This window comes from Stigmatopora argus, chromosome 1 (genome assembly GCF_051989625.1).
Source record: "Stigmatopora argus isolate UIUO_Sarg chromosome 1, RoL_Sarg_1.0, whole genome shotgun sequence".
In the NCBI taxonomy this organism is placed as follows: Eukaryota; Metazoa; Chordata; class Actinopteri; order Syngnathiformes; family Syngnathidae; genus Stigmatopora; species Stigmatopora argus.
Genome location: NC_135387.1, coordinates 30,111,225 through 30,136,124, shown reverse-complemented (window position 1 = coordinate 30,136,124; position 24,900 = coordinate 30,111,225). Strand labels below are relative to the sequence as shown.

Sequence of the window (24,900 nt, the reverse complement as noted above, 5' to 3'; positions counted from 1 at the left end):
TGTTTAGGCAAAAAGAGCTGTTTTAATAAATAAATAGATTTTAAAAAACACACAAATGGATATTTGAATCACTCGTGGGAAACAATTTACGTGTGAACGGGGTAGTAAAAAAAACAAAAAACGGAACGCCCCTGTTGTGAGCATTTCTTACAGAGGGCAAGTGTCGAGGCGCGAACGACTCGTGAACGAGCCGAGTCTCGCCGAACCGAGCCGAACCGAACCGAGTGCCTTCAACGCCGCCAGCATCAGCAGCAGCGGCGGCGGCGGCAGCAGCTTCCTCGTCCACCCCCCCTCCCCAAGATGCGCTATTAAACCCCCCAGTTAGCCCGGAAAAAGCTCTCTTTAACAAGGGGGGGTACGATGTCAAGCCCTATTTCCAATCGTCGCTCTTGACTGCTTCCAATCGCCCCCAAGCAAGCCTCTCCGACTTTTTCTCATGGATAAATCAATGCGTTTGACTCCGATTTGCTACTGTTGATCGAGGACCTCTCTCGTATTTTCCTTTATTTATTTATTTACCGCCGTCGTCCGTGCTTGTAAACATGTTGACTTTACACAAGACGCGCCAAATGCGCGTCTTGACCGCACTGGTAGTCGGGTCCATAGTGTGTTGCGCCAAAAGGTGAGCTCTCGCACCCCCGACGTTTCCGAGTCAAGGTTACCGGCCAACCTGGCGTGACGCGCGGCTACAGTCATCCTCTTTTTTTTGTGGTCGTTTCAGTGTCAACGAACCGGGGAATATGTCTTTTGTCAAGGAGACGGTGGATAAACTCCTGAAAGGGTACGACATCCGTCTCAGGCCAGACTTTGGAGGTATTTATCCATCCGTGAGGAATCCGCCCAAACCTTTTTTGGTTTGATTTTTTCTTGTGGTCAGGTAAGGGTTGTCCTATTTTTCCTAATAATATTCGATTTAACCTCTTCTAGGTGCCCCAGTAGCCGTGGGGATGAGCATAGATGTGGCCAGCATAGACATGGTGTCTGAAGTCAACATGGTGAGTGGATTTACATTTAAAAAAAGGTTGATATCAAATATTGCTTGGTTTTTGCAATGGTCAATGTAGGCGAATGCCCTCGGTGCACTCTATTTAGGGGCGCACGTGAGGGCATCATTGTTTTATTTTCGATTATTTTACCATACCTGTCAATCTCGGCCATTTGCTCCCCTTATTAATTATTTCAATTCACCTTTTTAAGCGATAATAAACCGTACAAATGCTAAAAAAAAATCAAAATGTTGTTATATGCGTACACCACATGTGTCAAAGTGGTGGCCCGGGGGCCGAATCTGGCCCGCCGCATCATTTTGTGTGGCCCGGGAAAGTGCCGACTTTCTGTTTTAGGATCAAATTTGATTTTACAAAATGATTTTTGAACTAAAAACACAGAAAAAAATGGATTAAAAAATGACAATGATTGATTTAAAAGGGGGGAAATCAGGAAATTTAATATACATCTATACTCTTCATTTTAATTTGATCCTAAAACAGAAAGTCGGCACTCATCATTTACTTTCCCGGGCCACACAAAATGATTCGGCGGGCCAGATTTGGCCCCCGGGCCGCCACTTTGACACCTGTGAACTAAACCCTTTAAAATGGATCATAGGCATTTGTAAGTAGAGGTATGACTGTAAATGAATGAATAAATAACGTTAACGACATGAAACATTCTTATGTTTGTACGTTTTCTTCTGGACCCCCACTGGTTGCAAAAACAAACAAAAAATTGCGTTATAATTCTAAACGTAGGCCGTCTTGGTAACAAGCGTCAATGTAAATCTCCGTTTGCCGTCCAACACGTTCCACCGTGTGATGTGCGGCAGATTGGATGGTCTTCTTGGAAGCCTCGCCACATTTAAATGCCTGCGCTGGCAGTATATCATTGCGACTGTTAGTCGGAGGAAGAAACCGCTTCCACTTTTAAGGCCTGCGGGCCCAATCCCGGTGGAATACTATTGGAGATTGTATGTGGACATTGACTATGAAGGGGTGATGGAGCGGAGCTTAGGTTTACTCAAGGGAGGGTAGTGTTGCCATATCTGTCAACTTTTTTTCCTGGATTTTACAGCCTTGATTATCGCAAATTCACTTCTTCTTTATGCTATTAATTTTTAAATACAGTGGTACCTCGAGATACGAGCTTCATGCGTTCCGGGACTGAGGTCGTATGTCGATTTTCTCGTAACTCAAATGAACGTTTCCCATAGAAATGAACTCAAAACAAATGAATTGGTTCCAACCCTCTGAAAAAACACCCCAAACAGGATATTGGATTGGAAAAACATCTAAATATTCTATCTAAAATGGTCCGGCCCACATGAAATCGAGTTGACGTTAACGCAGCCCGCCCCTGGTGTACACTGTATAAAAACTTTTGTACAGATTTTTTAAACTATTTTTTTCAAAAAAACGTTATTTAAATAATATTTTTCATATAAAGGCGGTCCGGTGGCTAAGTGGTTACCGCGTCGGCTTCACGGCTTCACGGTTTTGGGGTCCTGGGTTCAAATCCAGGTTGGTCCACCAGTGTGAAGTTTTTCAAGTTTGATCCGGGGTTGTGTGGGTTTTCTCCGGGTTCTCCGGTTTCCTCACACATCCCCAAAAACATTCATGCTAGGCTAATTGTATGCTAAATTGTCCCTAGCTATGATATGATTGGTTGTTTGTCTCCTCGTGCCCTACGATTGGCTGCCCACCGATTCAGGGTGTCCGCCATCTAGTGCCCGTAGTTAGCTGGGATAGACTCTGGCACCCCCAGCGACCCTTGTGAGGAATAGGATGAAGGAATGAATGCTGATGTAAAAGTAGGCATCTCAAAAAATGTAATCAAGTAAAAGTTAAATAGTATTTGGTGGAAAAAAAATACTCAACTAAAGTTGGCTGGGATAGGATCAAGCACCCCCGTGATCCTTGTGAGGATAAGCGGTTGAGAAAGTATATGAATGCTCAAGTGCAATGATTTTGTTGATATTTTTATTTTGTGAATCATTTCTATGAACTGTTATTAGGAAACCACACTATAATTTATGACATGAACATATTAGACCAAATAAAATCTGTTTGTCAACCTCTAGAGGTCGTGTTAGGAAGTGCAACCTCTCGGGAGGCCTTCTCATCTGACAGCTGTCGGAAAACCGCCAGCTCGGCGCTTCAAAAAATGTTTTTGGGCTCGTCATGGTTGGGACTCGCCCCGTACGCCCTAAAAACGGCGACCTAAATTTTCTCCCGAATGTAAATCGGGCCGTCTCGTCCCGTCGAATGGCTTTGCGGAGTCTTTGGGTCCTATTTCGGTCCGCCGTCTAAATCTAGATTAGCGTGAGTCTGCACGAATCGAAAGAGGGCAGATGGCGCTGCTAATAAGTCGCAACACGGTTGACTCATTCAGTATCAATCAGCGGTTTCTTTACGTTACCTTTAACTGTGGTGCGAAGGAAGGAGCGAATGAGAACTGCTTTAACTGATCCAATCTTGTCAAAGAGTATTAAAAAATAGATGCATAAATGTTTTGGGAATGTGTTAGGAAAGCCGAATACCCAGAGAAAACCCACCCAAGCCCGGGTAGAACATGCAAACTCCACACAGTGAGGACCCACCTGGGATTGAACCCTCGACACGAAGACTTTGAGGCCGACGGTCCGCTTCATATTTTTTCATTTTGTACTATTTATCCCCACAAGGCTACTGGGGGGTGCTGGAGCCGATCCCAGCTGACTTCGGGCAACCCGAATAGGTGGCCAGCCAACGGCAGGGAACAAGGAGACAAACAACCAATCATAGCTAGGGGCAATTTAGAGTGTTTAACTAGCTAGCCTAGCATGCATGTTTTCGGGATGTGGAAGGAATACCTGGAGAAAACCCACGCAAACCCTGGGAGAACATTGCATTGAATGCCTTTATGGTCATTACATATGTACAATTTTAGCCGTTAGCCTAGCATGCATGTTTTGGGGTTGTGGGAGGAAACTGGAGTACCCAGAGAAAACCCATACAAGCCCGGGGGGAACATGCAAACTCTACACAGCGAGGACCCACCTGGGATCGAACCCCGACCCCAGAACTGCGAGGTCGACGCGGTAACCACTCGTCCACTGGGCCGCTTCATTTGTTAATTTTCTAGGTTGTTAAGGTTACGGGGGTGCCGGAGCCGATCCCAGCTGACTTCAGTCACCAGGCAGGTGACACCTTGAATCGGTGGCCGGCCAATCGCAGTCGTGGGTCATACTTAACAACGACAATTAGCGCAAATGCTAATTTTTTGTTAAGGTAATGGGGGGTGCCAGAGCCGATCCCACCTGACTTCAGGATTTAACATAAATAGCTCCTCCCCCTTGTGTGAATTGAACGACTTTATCAAGTCAATCGCATTTCAGGCTCATAGAAAAAATCATAAAACATAAATATCAGAGGAAATGCCCGCGCTTCTATAAATATTTACCCAGTGAAAAGCACTCCGGCTTATTTACGTGGCGGAACCCAGAGGGATTCCTACGCGGGTGAGCGCTGATCAATACTAATGACCCGATGATTACTTCACTTGGTGGTGGCTCGCTGGGATCGTTCATGCAGTCCGTCCCGCGGAAAAACCACTCAATCCGGCGAGATTACATTTGTGTGCCTCTAATTTCCTTTGATAAATTGCATTGGTGGATTTACGGCGTCATATCTCACCCGAACGCATCCCGCCCAAAGCCGGCGTCACCCGGTTATTGCTTGGATTTATGAGCCCTGGTCGAGGTCGAATGCCGATGCGGTCAAGGGCGGAGCTTCAATTTCTTGCTCGCTTTAGTGCTAGATTTTATAGCCGTTTAGCTTCATTACATTATATTACATTACATTACCTTACCTAACATTACATTACATTATAGATTACATTACATTATAGATTACATTACATTATAGATTACATTACATTACCTTACCTTACAGATTACATTACATTATAAATTACATTATATTACATTACATTACCTTACCTTACATTATAGATTACATTACATTACCTTACCTTACATTACATTATAGATTACATTACATAACATTATAGATTAGATTACATTACATAACATTATAGATTAGATTACATTACATAATAGATTAGATTACATTACTTTACCTTACATTATAGATTACATTACATAACATTATAGATTAGATTACATTACTTTATAGATTAGATTACATTACCTTACCTTACATTACATTATAGATTAGATTACATTACATTATAGATTACATTACATTACATTATAGATTAGATTACATTACCTTACATTACATTACCTTACATTACATTACCTTACATTACATTACCTTACATTACATTACCTTACATTACATTACCTTACATTACATTACCTTACATTACATTACCTTACATTACATTATAGATTAGATTACATTACATTATAGATTAGATTAGATTACATTACATTATAGATTACATTACATTACATTACATTACTTTACCTTACATTACACTATAGATTAGATGAGATGAGATTAGATTAGATTCGTGCTTGTTTATTTATTTATTTGTTATGACTATTTATTATTTATTGGTTTGTTTGTTGTTATTTTTTGCATTTCCCTACCGGGGGGACCCCCTGAATTGGTGGCCAATGGGGACAATTTAGAATGCTATATTAGCCTAGCATGCATGTTTTTGGGATGTGGGAGGAAAGCGGAGTACCCGGAGAAAACCCACACAGGCCAGGGTAAACTCGGGAGACGGACAACCATGCACACACACTCAAACCTAGGGGCAATTTAGAGTGTCCAATCAGCCTAGCATGCATGTTTTTGGAATGGAAAGTGGAGTACCCGGAGAAAACCTGGGAAGCCAGGGAACAACATGCAAACTCCACACAGGTTGACCGACCTGGATTTGAACCCAGGACGCCAGAACTGTGAGGCTGACAATTTTAGCATACAATTAGCCTAGCATGCATGATTTTGGCATGTGGGAGGAAATTGGGGTACCCGGAGAAAATCCGCACAGGCCAGGGAAGAACATACAAACTCCACACAGGTGGACCGACCTGGATTTGAACCCAGGACCCCAGAACTGTGAAGCTGACAGATTTAGCATATAATTAGCCTAGCATGCATGTTTTCGGTCTGTGGGTGGAAATTGGAGTACCTGGAGAAAACCCAAACCGGCCCAGGGAGAACATGCAAACTCCACACAGGTGGACTGACCTGGGTTTGAACCCAAAACCCCCAGAACTGTGAGTCCGACATAATAATAATAATAATAATAATAATAATAATAATAATCGGACATAGGCCCGGTCGTCATCATCAACAACAAAAAACCTACTTGTCATCACACCCAGAAACTGCGTATGACGAAATTGGTGAAATGCTAACGATGCGCTAACCACTCATCCACCGTGCCGCCCCAATGCAATTCAATGCAATTCAATTCAATTGGATACTGTGTCATTCCAATAAATCACAGAGATATTTGAGTGACAGGTCTACATTTGTTGGCATGTTAATGATTCAAATTTGCATGTGTGTACATCGCCGGTCCAAATAAAACACGCCGTTCTCAGCGTGAGGCAGCGTTTGATGATTTCCTAACGAAGCTCCATGTTTCATTCCTCTTTCTGATGAAACAAACTCCCTGATCCAATCGACCCTGGCGACCAATCAAGAGCCTGAGAAATACAGGAAGATCTTTCAGATGTAAATATTTACCGAAAATAGCACGGTGACGACATCTGGCGAGGCGGGTTTGCCGGCGTGGCTTTTTCACGGCCCCCCCGTGCCCGGACGAGCGCGCTAGCAGATGCTAAAGGGGCATAAACCAGGGTGCTAATTACCGTACCTCAGAAATGCCAGCCTGGCCAAAGAGTAAATGAAGAAATAATTGTGTCCAAAATCAAAGGAAGGACTTGACAAGCAACTGTCGGTTATGTTAGCTGAGGGTGTCGGCGCCACGGTTTAAATCCTGATGAGACCCTAACGACCTTAACGATTGCTAAATGAGTCAGATATGAGGGTTTAAAAATAAGTGTGGGTATTGCGGTTGACATATTCCATACCCAAAGAAAACTAATAACCTGGATCAAATCTTCCTTGCAGGCGACTGATTGGTCGATCCCGATCGACGCCATGTTAGGGGGTTTGCGTGGGTTTTTTCTGGGTACTCTGGTTTCTTCCCATATCTAAAAAAGAAACCTGCTTGCTATGCTACGGAACGCTAAATTGTCGCTAGAAATTAGCCTTAGCGTGGTTTTTTTCTGGGTACTCTGGTTTCTTTCCACATCTAAAAAAACATGTTTGCTACGCTAATGGTACGCTAATGGTACGCTAATGGTATGCTAATGGTACGCTAATGGTACCCTAATGGTACGCTAAATTGTCGCTAGAAATGAGCATTAGCATGGGTTTTTGCTGGGTACTCTGGTTTCTTCCCACATTTAAAAAAAATGTTTGCTACGCTAACAGTACGCTAATGGTACACTAAATTGTCACTAGAAATGAGCGTTAGCATGGGTTTTTTCCGGGTACTCTGGTTTCTTCCCACATCTAAAAAAACATGCTCGCTACGCTAACGGTACGCTAAATTGGCGCTAGAAATGAGCGTTAGCATGGTTTTATTCCGAGTACTCTGGTTTCTTCCCACATCTAAAAAAACAGGCTTGCTACGCTAATGGTATGCTAAATTGTCGCTAGAAATGAGCGTTAGCGTGTGTTTTTTCCGGGTACTCTGGTTTCTTCCCACATCTAAAAAAACAGGCTTGCTACGCTAACGGACGCTAAATTGTCTCTAGAAATGAGCATTAGCGTGAATTTTTTTGGTTCGTCTCCTCATGCTCTGCGATTGGCCGGCTATCAATTTAGGCCTGGTGCTCATATACTTGACCAGGATAGGCTCTAGCACCCCCCGCGACCCTCGCTAGGCAAAACGAATGAATGGTTACGTTTTAATAGCCCATTGTTGGATATTATTACCATGAAAAAAACGAAATGAGGCAATTTAATCACTAATTATTCGATTAAACCCCTTTTTAAATTCAATAAATCACGTGAAATACGTTGAATTCGTTGAATTCCAGTCACGGGCGGAAAAACGAGTCATCCCACGGCTGCACGTGGGCGAACGAGAGAGATTCATCATGAAACGCGGGAAAAAAAAGTCTTCCTCATGCCATTGTTGCCCCTTTTTTCTTTCTACTTTGTTGCTATTTTTTCACACTTTATCATCAAATTTCTTCAAAAACAACTTCCCGCATTCAGCAAAATACCCGAATAACTTCTAAGCTCTAACTGTGTCACCCTCGTTATCTTATCTAGGTCTCAAACATATTTTATCCAGTGTGGCAAGATTTATTCGGGTATCTTTTTCTTCACCATCCGACTTCCTGACTGATGAACTGTGATTGGCCTCCATAGGCCACGCCCTGTTTCTTAAATCATAGAGGCAAATATTCATATTCATTCATTTTCTCAACCGCTTTATCCTCACTAGGGTCGCAGGGGGTGCTGGAGCCTATCCCAGCTGACTACCGGACACCCTGAATTGGTCGCCAGCCAATCGCAGGTTACAATGAGACAAACAACCAATCATATAATAGCTAGGGACAATTTAGAATGCTATATTAGCTTAGCATGCATGCAGGCTTTTGGGATGTGGGAGGGAACCCGAGTACCCGGAAAAACCCACACCAGCCAGTCGAGGGCCGACCTGGGATTGAACCCACGACCCCAAAACTGTGAGGCAGACGCGCTAACCACTCGCAAAAAATGCTGATTTAATTGTTCTTTTAAAGGCAAAAAATGATAAAAATCCTCTATATATTTATAATCTTTTGATTTTTAGCCTCTAACAGCCTGAATTGGAAGCCAGCCAATCGCAGGGCACCAGGAGACAAACAACCAATCATAGCTAGGGGCAGTTTAGAGGGTCCGATCAGCCTACCATGCATGTTTTTGGGATGTGGGAGGAAATCGGAGTACCTGGAGAAAACCCACGCAGGCCCGGGGAAAACATGCAAACAGGTGGACCGTCCTGGATTTGAACCCAGGACCCCATTGTTATGAGGCCAACACGCTAACAACTCATCCACCGGGCCGCTCTTGAATCTTATTATTATTATTATTATGTTGATTATTATAATTATCATCATTATCATCATTATCATCATTATCATCAATATCATCATTATCATCATTGTTATCATTATTATCCTTATTATCCTTATTATCATTATTATTATCATCATTATTATCATTGTCATCATTATCATCATTATCATTATTATCATTATTGTCATTATTATCATTATTATCATTATTATCACTATCATCACTATTATAACTATTACCATTATTATCATTATTATCATTATTATCATTGTTATCCTTATTATCCGTATTATCATTATTATTATCACTATTATTATTATTATCGTCATTATCATCATTATCATCATTATCATCATTATCATCATTATCATCATTATCATCAATATCATCATTATCATCATTGTTATCATTATTATAATTGTTATCCTTATTATCCTTATTATAATTATTATTATCATCATTATTATCATTGTCATCATTATCATCATTATCATTATTATCATTATTATCATTATTATCATTGTTATCCTTATTATCCGTATTATCATTATTATTATTATTATTATCGTCATTATTATCATTATCATCATTATCATCATTATCATTATTATCATTATTATCATTATTATCATTATTATCATTATTATAATTTTTATAACTATTATCATTATTATCATTATTATCATTATTATTAATATAATTATTATTATTACTATTATTATTATATTGCATGAATACTTCTCCACTACTACTCCCGCCTGCTGCCTATAGTTGACTGGGATAGACTCCAGCACCCCCCGCGACCCTTGTGAGTGAATGAGTAAATACTACTGTAAATTTTAAACAAAATAAAACAGGTTTGATAAAAACTGAAATATGCTTGGGTTAACAATTGCCTAGCAAATATAATTTTAGCCCCGTTCATTAGCTAAACCAGCGCATCTGATTGGTCGCCGGCTGTCGTGTTCGAGAAAAAAGGCAATTCTGTCTTTTTTTGTCGTTTCCCTCCATTTGTGGGTTATTTTTATTCTTCTATAAGATAAAAGAAAGGTCATCGGAAATCACGGAGGGATTCCCCCACACTGTAGCGACCAATCTCGCGCCCGAGACAAAAGCTTGAAATGACATCATTCGTTTGGAGTCCACGGTGTCCGCTTAACCAATCATTTGTCGCTTTTTTTTGTTTGTCTGTCGGGACCGGACGCACTTAGCGGTGACAATGCTAACGCCGCGCGAGAAAAAAAGTATTCAATTAAATGCGGGTTGCTGGACAGACAAAATTCTGCTTATCTGGATGTGATTATGCGGGTGGCTTAATGGAGGATTTCCAGTTCGTGGTCCGCGCGGGTTAATTAGAATTGCTGCAAACCCGAAGATCTGCCCGTTTATTTTTTTTATTACAACTTAGTATGTTGAGGTGGCAAGCGTGTCGGCTTCACGGTTCTGGGTCGAGGGTTCGATCCCAGGTGGGTCCTCCCAGGCTTGGGTGGGTTTTCTCTGGGTATTCTGCTTTCCCCTGCGCATTCCAAAACCTGTTTTTGTGCACAACACAGACAAAACAGGACAGCTTTTGAGTGGTTAGCACGTAGGGCTCACAGTTCTGGGGTTCTGGATTCGATTCCAAGTTTGCGTATTTTCTCGCATATAAGCCGTATTTGTAACTAAAATAATGGCTGAATCAAGGGTATGGCTTATATGCGCACAAGACTTGCTATACTATTTTTCACCAGTAGATGTCGGCAAATTAACATTTATTATTTGTTGGTTATTTTCAGTTTTGCAGTAAGAAAACAACATTACTGGATGAATTAATTCTTTATGATATTGACCCTAATAATGTACTTTTGTATCTCAGAAATATGATTTTTCTTCAGATTTTCCTTTCAAAGTAACACATTTGTACTCCCTATTAAAACCACAAATATGGAGGTGAAAATTGGGAATCAGGAGGCGGCTTATACGAGGGAAATGGTCAAATTCAACCATTTTGAGGCAATTTTAAGGGTGCGGCTTATACGCGGGGCGGCTTATATGTGGAATGGACTTTACAGCGTTGCTATACTCTTTTTCACCTGTAGATATTGGCAAATTAACATTTATTATTTGTTGGTTATTTTCAGTTTTGCAGTAAGAAAACAACCATTACCGGATGAAATAATTTCTTATGATATTGACCCTAATAATGTGCTTTTGATTCATAAAGTATCTCAGAAATATGATTTTTTTCTTAGGATTTTCCCTTCAAAGTAACACATTTGTTCTCCCTATTAAAAACCATGAATATGGAGGAGAAAATTGGGAATCAGGGGGCGGCTTATACGAGGGAAATGGTCAAATTCAACCATTTTAAGGCCATTTTATGGGTGCGGCTTATACGCGGGGGCGGCTTATATGCGACAAAATACGGTTACTGTGCCCTATGTGATTAAATATCTTGCATTTGTCCTTTATTATTTATTATAATCACTTCATTAAGGGAATTGCGATCATTAATAAGGGCAGCAATTGTCCGAGGTTGCCAGGTTTTTCGATGGACTTTTTTAAAGCAGCCTTTGCTCCAACGTTTTACGAGTGTGTGGGTCTGGCACACCCGGGATGCGCAAAAAAAGAGCGATACCTGCGGTTGCGTAACGACGAGGGTGCTTGAACGTGCTTTGTTGTTATGCGTCAAACATTGTAGCAGCACGCGTGTGTGTGTTTTTGTGTGTTTTTGTGTGTTTTTGTGTGTGTGTGGCTTGCCAGGACCAGGTTGGTGCAGCCTGGTTTCCTTTCAGAGCCACAGCAGGCGAAGAGGAGGACATGGCGTTGGCTCAAGTGTAGGGGGGTGGGGGGCTTGGGGGGGTACGTGAGGGGCTTCGGGGATGGGGGGGGGTGCTAGAGAAGCAGAAAGGAAATGGGGGGATTTGGCTCGGGTCTTTTGTTATTTGGAGAAGAGTACAAATTGGCTTAGTGTTTGTTGGATGGAAGGAACTCACTCATTTGACTTTGCTTGCTTTATTATGCCTCTAGAATGGACGTTTTATTTTGAAAGGGTGTTTTTTGGGAGCAGGAAAGTGAGATAATGGGATGATATTTGTTTTTTGACAGATTGTGTTTTTTCTAACAACTGTAAAGAATTGCTAAATCAAAGCTACTCATTCATTTATTCACTTTCTGAACCGCTTTAGGGTCGCGGGGGTGCTGGAGCCTATCCCAGCTGACTTCAGCCCAGAGGTGGGGTAGGGGGGACACACTGGAAGGGTGGCCAGCCAATCACAGGGCACATAAAGGACAACCAATCATAGCTAGGGGCAATTTAGAGTGTTAGCTAGTTAGCCTAGCATGCATGTTTAGGGGATGTGGGAGGTAGCCGGAGTACCTAGAGAAAACCCACGCAGGCCAAACTGCGAACATGCAAACTCCACACAGGTGGGCTCAGTACCTGGATTTGAACCCGGGACCCCAGAGCTGTGAGGCCAACGTGCTAACCACTTAAGACACCGGGCGGCAAAGGATTGGAAAATTTGGAAATTATAGCTATGATGTCATGAAACGTCATTTTTGGCATCGATTCATGTTTTCTAGACATTCAAATTTGTCCAAACTATTTTTTGAGCCTTAAATAGCAAATAATCTATTGTATTTTGAATAAAAATAAAATAAAAAATAGTTTGTGTTCCAAAAAAGGGGAATACCAATAACCATTTATTTATTTAACTATTTTTACTTTAGTGCTGAGTTCTAGTAGCAAGCGGAGGAAAGGGGAGTGGCTTGCTCTTGCAAATTTCAGCATGGATTTTCACATTTTTATGAACTTTAAAAATAAAACATGTTTTTTCACATTTTTATGAACTTTAAAAAACATTTATTTTTTCACATTTTTATGAACTTTAAAAAATTATTTATTTATTTATTTAACTATTTTTACTTTAGTGCTGAGTTTTAGTTGCAAGCGGAGGAAGGGGCGTGGCTTCTGCTTGCAAATTTCAGCATGGATTTTCACATTTTTATGAACTTTAAAAATAAAACATTTTTTTTTACATTTTTATGAACTTTAAAATTGTATTAATGTATTTATTTATCTATGTATTTATTTATCTATTTATTTATACTTTAGTGCTGAGTTTTAGTAGCAAGCGGAGGAAAGGGGAGTGGCTTCCTCTTGCAAATATCAGCGTGTATTTTCACATTTTTATGAACTTACAAAAAAAATAAAAAAAATAAAATCCCCCAGAAAAAAAACGCGATGTCGTGAACCCGCGATAATCGAGGGATTACTGTAGTTTGTTTCCGTACCAATTTTCCGAGTAAAAGTGAAAAAAAAATATACCAATTTTTAGTCACAAATTATGGGTGCGCGTTATACTCAAATAATTACCGTACTCTGTTGAAAATGTCATTGGTTTGCTTTGGGTTTTTTTGTAACCTGTTTTTGGAACCTTCCACTAACAAACTCTACGTTTCCCCCTGGTGTTCTCGAACAGGACTACACGTTGACGATGTATTTCCAGCAATACTGGCGGGACAAACGACTGGCCTACGTGGGAATTCCGCTCAATCTGACCTTGGACAACCGAGTGGCCGATCAGTTGTGGGTTCCGGACACTTATTTCCTCAACGACAAGAAGTCGTTTGTTCACGGAGTCACGGTTAAAAACCGAATGATCCGGCTTCATCCGGATGGGACCGTCCTTTACGGCTTGAGGTACGGGTTTTGGAATTTCTTTCCTTTATTCAGGTTTTTTTTAATGAAAATGACGCAGGACAAATGACTCATTCACAACCATTGCATCCCGGAAATTAGAGAATATTTACTCTTTGATCGCCCATTTTGGGAAGAAAAATACTAACAATAATATTCACTTTTTAAAAAAACAATCAAAAAAGCTATTTTTTGTTAAATCAAAAAATTCTACACAGTATTTACTGTATCCCACTTTATTTTTGTACACGAAAGATAAAATAAATTTGCACGTTTATTATTTCTGTCTTTTTTCTATCTAAAACAATGTTTATTTTAGCTTTTTTTAAAATATATTTTTAGATTTTACAAAATGATTTTTGAACTAAAAACACGATTAAAAAATGACAATTATTTATTAAAAGAACTGGATTAAAATCCCTGAATATTCCGTTTTTTATAGATCCAAAACAATGTTTATTTTAGCTTTTTTTATATATATTTAGATTTTACAAAATGATTTTTGAACTAAAAACACAGAAAAAATGATTAAAAAATGACAATTATTGATTAAAAGAACTGGATTAAAATACCTGAATATTCATTTTTTAAATGATCTAAAACAATGTTTATTTGAGCTTTTTTCATATATTTTTAGATTTTACAAAATGATTTTAGAACTAAAAACACAGAAAAAATGGATGAAAAAATGACAATAATTAATTTAAAAGGGGGAAAATCAGGAAATTTAATATATATCTATACTCTTCATTTTAATTTGATCCTAAAACAGAAAGTCGGCACTCATCATTTACTTTCCCGGGCCACACAAAATGATGCGGCGGGCCAGATTTGGCCCCCGGGCCACCCTTTGACACCTGTGGTCTACATTAACCTATATCTATATTTGAGGGATTACTGTAGTTATAATAGGGGTGCTATAATAACTACTTTTTTTCTCAATGCTAAGTCCTAGTAGCTAAATTGGCTTCCACTTATGAGTTTCAGTTTTTTATGAACTTAAATATATATATACATATTTTTAAAATCATTAATAGCAGAACAAAAATGGCAAAGAAGTGATATGTTCCATTTCTTCTTCGGCAGGATAACCACGACGGCGGCGTGCATGATGGATCTTCGGAGGTATCCCCTGGACGAACAGAACTGCACTCTGGAGATCGAGAGCTGTGAGTAACCAGCCCACGAAAGCCTCCATTTTGTGTCCTTTCCTTTACATTTTCCTTTCCAATTCCATCCAATAAAATTCCACCCAAGGGCTTGAGTGGTTAGCACGTGGGCCTCACAGCTCTGGGGTCCTGGGTTCAAATCCAGGTCGGTCCGCCTGTGTGGCGTTTGCGTGTTCTCCCCGGGCTTGCGTGGGTTTTCTCCGGGTACTGCGGTTTCCTCCCACATTCCAAAAAACATTCGTGCTAGGCTAATTTTATGCTAAATGGTCCCTAACTGAGTGAATGGTTTAATTTACTTTTAACTTTTTGTGTTTCCTCTATATTTCGCTGTAATATAACGTTTTAAATTTGTTCATTTTTTGAACTGCCTATCCTCACAAGGGTCATGGGGGGTGCTGGAGTCTATCCCAGCTGTCTTTAGGCACCAGGCAGGGAGCACCCTGAATTTGTGGCCAGCCAATAGCAAGGCAGGAGGAAACAAAGAACCATTAACTCATAGTTAGCATACAATTAGCATAGCATGCATGTTTTTGGAATGTGGGAGGAAACCGGAGTACCCAGAGAAAACCCATGCAAATCCGGGGAAGCAGCCTCTAATATTCAATCATTTTCCATAACGCTTATCCTGCTAAGGGTCATGGGGGTGCCGGAGCCTATCCTGGCAACAACCCTAATTTGATAGCCAGCCAATGGCAGGGCACAGTGAAACAAATGCCCAATCACACAAAAACCTAGCAAAGATTTAGCATAAAATTAGCCTAGCATGCATTTTTGTGGGATGTGGGAGTGAACCGGAGTACCTGGAGAAAACCCATGCAATTCCGGGGAGGCACACTCTAATATTCAATCATTTTCCAGAACGCTTATCCTCCCAAGGGTCGTGGAGGGTGCCGGAGCCTATCCCTGATTTGGTGGCTAGCCAATGGCAGGGCCCAGTGAAACAAACGACCAATCACACGAATACCTAGCAAAAATTTAGCATACAATTACCCTAGCATGCATGTTTTTGGGATGTGGGAGTAAACTGGAGTACCCGGAGAAAACCCACGCAACCCCAGAACACGCAAACTCCACCTGGGATCGAACCCTCGACCCCTAAACTGCAAGGCCGACACGCTAACCACCCACGATTGGAATTCCCATACAAAACATAGGCATAGTTGCCAGGTATGAGGAAAGGGAGAAAAAAAAGCAGTAAATATTGTGCCTGGTAGGATTTAAATGTCTCGTCAAAACAACCCACGGTTTCCAGAGACGACTTCAAACGGGCGTGTTGTTTTTTTTACCGCTAAAAAGCGGGCAAGGTGGCGTGTTTTTACTCTGCGGCGCTCCTCGGCAGATGGTTTCACCTCGGTGTTTGCGCGTCTCCTCTCGTGCAGATGGCTACACCACGGACGACATCGAGTTCTACTGGAAAGGCGGCGAGTCGGCCGTCACGGGGGTGACGCGCATCGAGCTGCCGCAGTTTTCCATCGTCGATTACAAGCTGGTTTCCAGAAACGTTGTGTTTTCCACAGGTAAATGAATGCACCCGTCTTTTACACACTCTTTTGTGGCCAGCCAATCGCAAGGCACGAGGAGACAAAGAACCATTAACTTGTTGTTAGCATACAATTAGATTAGCATGCTTGTTTTTGGGATGTGGGAGGAAACCGGAGTACCCGGAGAAAACCCATGCGAGTGTGGTGAAGCAGACTCTAATACACAGGTGTCAAAGTGGCGGCTTGGGGGTCAAATCTGGTCCGCCGCATCATTTTGTGTGGCCCGGGAAAGTAAATGATGAGTGCCAACTTTCTGTTTTAGGATCAAATTAAAATGAAGAGTATAGATGTATATTAAATTTACTGATTTTTCCCCTTTTAAATCAATCATTGTCATTTTTTAATCATTTTTTTCTGTGTTTTTAGTTCAAAAATCATTTTGTAAAATCTAAAATAAAAATTGTTTTAGATCTATAAAAAACGGAATATTCAGGGCTTTTAATCCTGTTCTTTTAATCCATAATTGTCATTTTTTAAATCCATTTTTTCTGTGTTTTAGTTCAAAAATCATTTTGTAAAATCTAAAAATATATTTTAAAAAAGCGAAAATAAACATTGTTTTAGATCTATAAAAAACAGAATATTCAGGGCTTTTAATCCAGTTCTTTTAATCCATTTATATGAAAAAATCTAAATATTATATCTAAAATGGTCCGATGTGTATTAAATTTCCTGATTTTCCCTCTTTTAAATCAATAATTGTCATTTTTAATCAATTTTTCTGTGTTTTTAGTTCAAAAATCATTTTGTAAAATCTAAAAAAATATATTAAAAAAGCTCAATTAAACATTGTTTTAGATCTATAAAAAACGGAATATTCAGGGCTTTTAATCCAGTTCTTTTAATCCATTTATTAAAAAAAAAATCTAAATATTATATCTAAAATGGTCCGGCCCACATCAAATCAAGTTGACGTTAAAGCGGCCCGCCAACCAACCCGAGTCAGACACCCTTGGTCTAATATTAAATAATTTTCCACAATGCTTTTCCTCCCAAGGGTGGTGGGGGTGCCGGAGCGGGATTTTTTTTTCAAGTATGTATTTTGGAAAACGGAAAAAAATGAGGGTGGGCTCACGTGCGCCACCAAATGGAGTGTAGAGGTATGCGCTATGGATGATTTAGCGTACAATTAGCCTAGCGTGCATGTTTTGGGGATGTGGGAGGAAAGCGGACTACCCGGAGAAAACCCACACAAGCCTGGGGCGAACATACAAACTCCACACAGATCAATAAATTCAACATCTCAAATCTCTCCTGAACGAATAAAACGGGTGGAAATGAGCCACCCGGTTAAAAACGGCTTTTGTTGTCGTCGTTGTCTTCGGATCAACTTTGACTTTTTCGCCGCCGGCGCCGTGGCGTCGCTTCCCGCCGCCGTGGCAGCTGCTCGGTCCTCCCACTCTTTTGTAGCAGGTACAGCCAGCGCGGCTCGACACCCACACGTGCGCTCGACACCCCCGCGCACACTCACTCGCACACCCTTCATCTGCGTGGTGTGGAGGTGTGCACTTGATGGGCATTTTTGGGGGGGCTCGGCGACAGTTTGCCTGCGTTGTTGTTTGGGGGAAAATTGGGTGTTTTGCGGGAAGTGGAAAGGGCAAGCAAATGGGGGCGGGGTTAGAGCATTTGATTGTCTTATTGGAAGCCAGACTGAGACAAAAAGGATGAACGGTGGATTGGGAGTTGATTCTAAGTTAGCAATATAGTTGCAGGGGGCGCAGAGATTTTGCTGTCAGGCAAAAATAGAGGGATGGATGGATGGATGGATGGATGGATGGATGGATGGATGGGGGCGGGTGGTCAGATGGACGGGTGGGTGGGTGAACAGATAGACGAATGGACGGGTGGTTGGATGGATGGATGGATAGATGGATGGATGGGTGGGGGCGTTGTGAGATGGATGGATGGATGGATGGAAGGATGGGTGGGTGGATGGGGGATCGGATGGATGGGCAGATGGATGGACAAATGGACCGGTGGTCGGATGGATGGATGGATGGATGGGTGGTCAGATGGATGGTTGGATGGATGGATGAATGGATGGACCAGTGGTCGGATGGATGATGGATGAGTGGTCAGATGGATGGTTGGATGGCTGGATGCACAGATGGATGAATGGAGAGGTGGTCGGATGGATGGATGGATGGATGGATGGGTGGTCAGATGGATGGTTGGATGGATGGATGAATGGATGGGTTGTCGGATGGATTGATGGGCGGATGTGGAGATAGACGGATGGACGAATGGACGGGTGGTCGGATGGATGGATGGGTGGATGGGTGGGTGGGTGCCTGGAGAGATGGATGGATGGATGGATGGATGGACCGGTAGTCAGATGGATTGATGGGTGGTTGGATGGATGGTTTGAGGAACGAATAGATAGATAAATTTTGGGTGAAAAACAAATCCCATTTCATTATTTATCGTGTCGGGCCCAAATTTCGGCAAATAATTTTTATGGATGCCTGTTTTGAACGAGCATGGCGGCCGAATCGCACCGACATATCACATTCGCGCCAAAATCCTGCTGACATTGAGCGTCTCCATCTCAACCAGCGGACTTCCGACTCGAACCGCCACGTTAAAAACAACGGTGTAAATGTCTCCGCTCATAATACTTTTTTTTTAAAAAGCCAACCAACCACGCAGTCCACTTATCCCGCATGTAAGTCAGAGTATGGCGGGCCATTTCCAGCTCTATCTTGACGACAATCTGAAGTTGTCATGGCGACGCCTCCCAGCCAAGGATGAAATAAGGGTCCTTTTGTTTCCAGGTGCCTACCCGCGGCTTTCCCTGAGCTTCAAACTGAAGAGGAACATCGGCTATTTCATTCTCCAGACTTACATGCCGTCCATCCTGATCACCATCCTCTCCTGGGTGTCCTTCTGGATCAACTACGACGCCTCGGCGGCCAGGGTCGCTCTCGGTAAGCCGCCCGAACGGCGCTCTTGTCGTAGAACGCCGCTTTTATGCTATGGGCAATGTGGGCGACTGCATAAGGCGCAATCCATTTTGGGGCGCACCTCCCATAAACAAACCACAGAGAACACCATTTAATGCCAAGTGTAAATAAGTAAACAATAAAGAACAGCAGCTCTAGTGTTATTACCCCCTTATTTATTCATTTTCCGAACCACTTATCCTCACATGGGTCATGGGGGGGTGCTAGAGCCTATACCAACCAACTACGGAACCCCTGAGTCGGGGGCCAGCCAATCCCAGGACACAAGGAGAAGGAAAACCAATCATAGCTAGGGACAATTTAGAGTCTGCAATTAGCATAGCATGCATGTTTTTGGGATGTGGGAGGAAAGCGGAGTACCCAGAGAAAACCCACAACAGCCCGGGGAGAACATGCAAACTCCACACAGTGAGGACCCACCTGGGATCGAACCCACGACCACAGAATTGTGGGACCGACGCGATTATTATTATTATTATTATTATTTATTATAATTATTCTTCTTCTTATTATTATTATTAATACTTTTTATTATTATTAATATTTTTATTATGATTATGATGATGATGATGATGATGATGATGATGAGGAGGAGGAGGAGGAGGAGGAGGAGGAGGAGGAGGAGGATGAGCATGAGGATAAGGAGGAAGAGGAGGATGATGATGATGAGGATGAAGAGGAGGATGATGATGAGGATGAGGAGGATGAGGATGAGGATGATGATGAGGATGATGATGAGGATGAGGATGATGATGATGATGATGATGATGATGATGATGATGATGATGATGATGATGATGATGAAGATGATGATGATGATGATGATGATGATGATGATGATGATGATGATGATGATGAGGATGATGATGATGAGGAGGATGATGATGATGATGATGATGATGAGGATGATGATGATGAGGAGGAGGATGATGAGGATGAGGAGGATGATGATGAGGATGATGATGATGATGAGGAGGAGGAGGAGGAGGAGGATGAGGAGGATGAGGAGGATGAGGATGATGATGAGGATGAGGATGATGATGATGAGGATGATGATGATGAGGATGAGGAGGATGATGAGGATGAGGATGATGAGGAGGAGGAGGAGGAGGATAAGGAGGAGGAGGATGATGATTATTAGTTATTAATTATTATGATTAGTTATTATTTCTTATAATTATGATTTGCTATTCTGGAGACGCTACAAAAGGGAAACATTTTCATATGACAATTACTACAGCAGTAGAACAATATGGCGGTTTCACGAATTGATGGTTGGCTCGGCGACCTATCACGACAACCGCAAGTCACCCGTTGACAAGGCCGGAATAGAGAGTGAGAAAATTGACCCCGAGGTCCGGTCCCCCGAGATGATCCCCCCCCTCGCGCCCCCAATTGTCACATCGACTGCACGTCAGTAGATTTTCTGGCTCCTTTCAAGGAAGAAATCCAATCAAGTGGCACAAGGGCTTGCGACCATTCATCTCTCCGCTTTTGAATGATGAAATATTAAATCAATGGAAATCAGATTTTCAGAATTTGCTACTCCGCTTTCTCTCTATATATAAATTTTTATATATATATATATATATATATATATATATATATATATATATATATATATATGTTGACCACCCAGTAACTTTGTGATAGACAAACCTGAATTCCTTAAAATAAAAATAAAAAAATATATATAATTAAATGGTTTATCTTTGTTTCCTATATAAGGTGCACCAAATTAGAAGATGCAGTAGTAGCAGTAGTAGTACTACAACTAGTAGTAGTCACAATAGTAGTGGTGGTAGTAGTACTAGTAGTAGTCGTAATAGTAGTAGTAGTACCATTAGTAGCAGTGGTAGAAGTAGTGGTACTGGTAGGAGTAGTAGTAGCAGTACTAGTATTAGTAGTAGTAGTAGTGGTAGTAGTAGTGTTAGTGTTGGCAGTAGTAGCAGTAGTAGTAGTAGTAGTGGTGGTACTGGTAGTAGTAGTGGTACTGGTTGTAGTAGTAGTTGTAGTAGTAGTGGTAGTAGTAGTGGTCGTAGTAGTTGTAGTAGTAGTGGTAGTAGTTGTAGTAGTAGTGGTAGTAGTAGTAGTAGTTGTAGTAGTAGTGGTAGTAGTAGTAGCAGTCGTAGATGTAGTAGTATTTGTAGTGATAACAGTAGTAGTAGTGGTAGTAGTGGTAGTAGTGGTAGTAGTAGTGGTAGTAGTAGTGGTAGTAGTAGTGGTAGTAGTAGTGGTAGTAGTAGTGTTAGTGTTGGTAGTAGTAGCAGTAGTAGTATTAGTAGTAGTAGTGGTAGTAGTAGTGGTAGTAGTGGTAGTAGTAGTAGAAGGGGATTGTGTTATACATCACAATAGATGGAGCTGTAGTAGTAGTAGTAGTAGTACTAGTACTATTCTCAATAGTTGTAGTGGTAGTAGTACTAGTAGTAGTCGTAATAGTAGTAGTCGTAGTAGTAAAGCATATGAAAATGTGCCCCGCGCCAGTAAAATATCTCCATTTGCATGTAAAAAAAAATCGTAGCCTGAAACGTTTGTACCTAGGGACATTCGTAAGTAGAGGCATGACTGTAAATCTATTTTGCAAACAAAAAAATTTTTGGGGTGAGCTCCATCCTCACGTACGCCATCATTTCTTGTTGTTCCACCCAAGGAATCACCACGGTGCTGACCATGACCACCATCAACACCCACTTGAGGGAGACCTTGCCCAAGATCCCCTACGTGAAGGCCATCGACATGTACTTGATGGGCTGCTTCGTCATGGTCTTCCTCGCCCTCCTGGAGTACGCCTTTGTCAACTACATCTTCTTCGGGAGAGGTCCTCAGATGCAAAAAAAGATGGCCGAGAAGGCCGAGAAGGCCAACAACGAGAGGGCCGCCAAGTACGACGCCGCCAGGGTGAGTTTTAACAAAAAAATGAATAAAAATAAACGCTTTGTTTACGTTCAGTGATGGAGAAATGAATACATTTTTTGCTGAAAAGCTTCTTTCTTAAAGCAACAAAAGTCATTTTTTTTCTCCAGCAAAGGTGTCCAACTCCGTTTGCTTGGTGGGCGGGACAACTAGATTTTAGTTTATTTTTGGCCCAAAAAGTTCACTTACTTGCACCAGTGACGTCTGATCCATTTTGACTGGGGGCCGGTTGAACATTTGTTCACAGGAATGCCCAAAAGCAACAGGAAGTCACATGGAAATGCCCCAAACCAACATGAAGTCACCAGGAAGTGCCCAAAACCAACAGGAAGTCACCTGGAAGTGCCCAAAACAAACAAGAAATTACCTGAAAGAGCCCTAAACCATCAGGAAGTCACCTGGAAATGCCCTAAACCATCAGGAAGTCACCTGGAAGTGCCCAAAACCAACATTAAGTCACCTGAAAAATGCCCCACACCAACAGGAAGCCACCTGGAAGTACCCCAAAACAGCAGGAAGTCACCGTGAAGTGCCCAAACCCAACAGGAAGTCACCTGGAAATGCCCCAAACAAACAGATATTCACCAGGAAGTGCCCAAAACCAACAGGAAGTCACCTGGAAATGCCCCAAAACAGCAGGAAGTCACCGTGAAGTGCCCAAACCCAACAGGAAATTACCTGGAAATGCCCAAAACTAACAGGAAGTCACCTGGAAATGCCCCAAAACAGCAGGAAGTCACCGTGAAGTGCCCAAACCCAACAGGAAATTACCTGGAAATGCCCAAAACTAACAGGAAGTCACCTGGAAATGCCCCAAAACAGCAGAAAGTCACCGTGAAGTGCCCAAACTCAACAGGAAGTCACCTGGAAATGCCCCAAACAAACAGGAATTCACCTGGAAGTGCCCTAAACCATCAGGAAGTCCCTGGAAGTGCCCTAAACCATCAGGAAGTCGCCTGGAAATGCCCAAAAACAGCAGGAAGTCACCTGGAAGTGCCCAAAACCAACAGGAACTCACCTGGAAGTACCTAAAAACAGCAGGAAGTCACCGTGAAGTGCCCAAACCCAACAGGAAGTCACCTGGAAATGCCCCAAACAAACAGGAATTCACCAGGAAGTGCCCAAATCCAACAGGAAGTCACCTGGCAATGCCCCAAAACAGCAGGAAGTCACCAGGATGTGCCCAAAACCAACAGGAAGTTACCTGGAAAATAACCAAAATCAACAGGAAGTCACCTGGAAATGCTATTGACGTTAGCGAACGGGCTTCTATAAAGTTGAGGATTCCGTCTTATGATAAAAAACTTTGTGGTTTTCTCAGGAAGCGGGTAGTAGGGCTGCATCCCTAAAACGCTCCAATCAGATTAGAGGCCTTCGCCACTCACGCTCGGTGAGTTCTTTTCAGCCCAGATGGGAAACGCGGATCTTCTTCGTCTTCATGTTCCCTGAAGCAAAAAAAAAATGCTTCTATGCTCATCAATGCTGATCAGCATGAAAATTTTCATCCATTCACACTTTTGCATTTCAGTTTTTTTTAGACATTACGGTGGCATCCCGTGTGGGTGAAGGGTTAAAAAAACGGTTTGAATGTAAACAATGTTTCATGAGCTCAAAAACTGGTTCCAGACCTGCCAAATGTCAAAAATCATATTTCGTAGTGGCAAAAGAGAATTTTCAAAATGTACAAAAAAAACCCTTAATATTATCTAATAATTTTCCAATAGTTTTATTTTTTGAATAGTTAATTCTTGCAAAAAAATGAAAAATTTACATGTTTTTGTAAAGGAAGTGAGTGCGCTCCTTTCAAAATAATGGAATTTGATGACAACGTGCAGTTGGCAAAAACTTTGGACATTTTAATTTTTTTCATGGAAATTACTGAGACAAAACATTTTTTTATTGTCAAATGTTAATTACTGAAAAATTATTTTTTTTTGTCAAAATATGTATTTTGTAGAAGTTAAAATGGCCAGGCAAAAACTTTGGACATTTTTATTATTTTTTTCATGTAAATTAGTGAAAAATAAAAAAAATGGTCAAAATATGTATTTTGTAGAAGTTAAAATGGCCAGGCAAAAACTTTGGACATATTTTTTTTTTTCATGTTAATTACTGAAAAATATATTTTTGGTCAAAATATGTATTTTGTAGTTTGGTAAAGACTCGCATAGTAAAGTAGGAAGATTTGTAGTAGTATTTGGCAGCTCTGTGTATCCATTATATTATACAGTGGTACCTCTACTTACAAACGTCTCTACTTACAAACGCCTCTACTTACAAACACCTGTACTTACGAATATTCAAGTTACAAAGTGCTTCAATTGGAAAGCTTTGTATCTGGGTACGAAAGAATTTCAAATAAATACGCTTTATGCATCCTGTATTTTATTTTGAAATGACCACGATAAGAGTTTCTCTCCCATTGGCCGTCTCCCGACACCCCGCCGGCCTCCCATTGGCTAGGAGGGACCTGCATGTGTCTTCATGATGCTTCCCATTCATCAGAGTGACGGCGAATGAATGACGGTTTATTCG

General features: G+C 41.4%; 1 protein-coding gene across 4 annotated transcripts in view; it reads left to right on the top strand.

The window, feature by feature from the left end:
- Positions 1 to 24,900, top strand: part of LOC144086065 (gamma-aminobutyric acid receptor subunit beta-3-like) — a 37,775-nt gene that overhangs the window by 10,389 nt on the left and 2,486 nt on the right. Inside the window, exons 1-9 of one of the 4 annotated variants that reach the window (XM_077615853.1) lie at positions 192 to 622; positions 722 to 813; positions 928 to 995; positions 13,562 to 13,782; positions 14,866 to 14,948; positions 16,328 to 16,465; positions 19,264 to 19,416; positions 22,103 to 22,350; positions 23,687 to 23,755. In XM_077615853.1, coding sequence (XP_077471979.1) covers positions 543 to 622; positions 722 to 813; positions 928 to 995; positions 13,562 to 13,782; positions 14,866 to 14,948; positions 16,328 to 16,465; positions 19,264 to 19,416; positions 22,103 to 22,350; positions 23,687 to 23,755 — 1,152 coding nt within the window. In that variant the 5' untranslated portion in view covers positions 192 to 542. Of the gene's footprint in view, positions 1 to 191; positions 623 to 721; positions 814 to 927; positions 996 to 13,561; positions 13,783 to 14,865; positions 14,949 to 16,327; positions 16,466 to 19,263; positions 19,417 to 22,102; positions 22,351 to 23,686; positions 23,756 to 24,900 lie in introns of those variants that run through there. The other 3 variants (XM_077615838.1, XM_077615863.1, XM_077615846.1) reach the window with 3 other exon arrangements.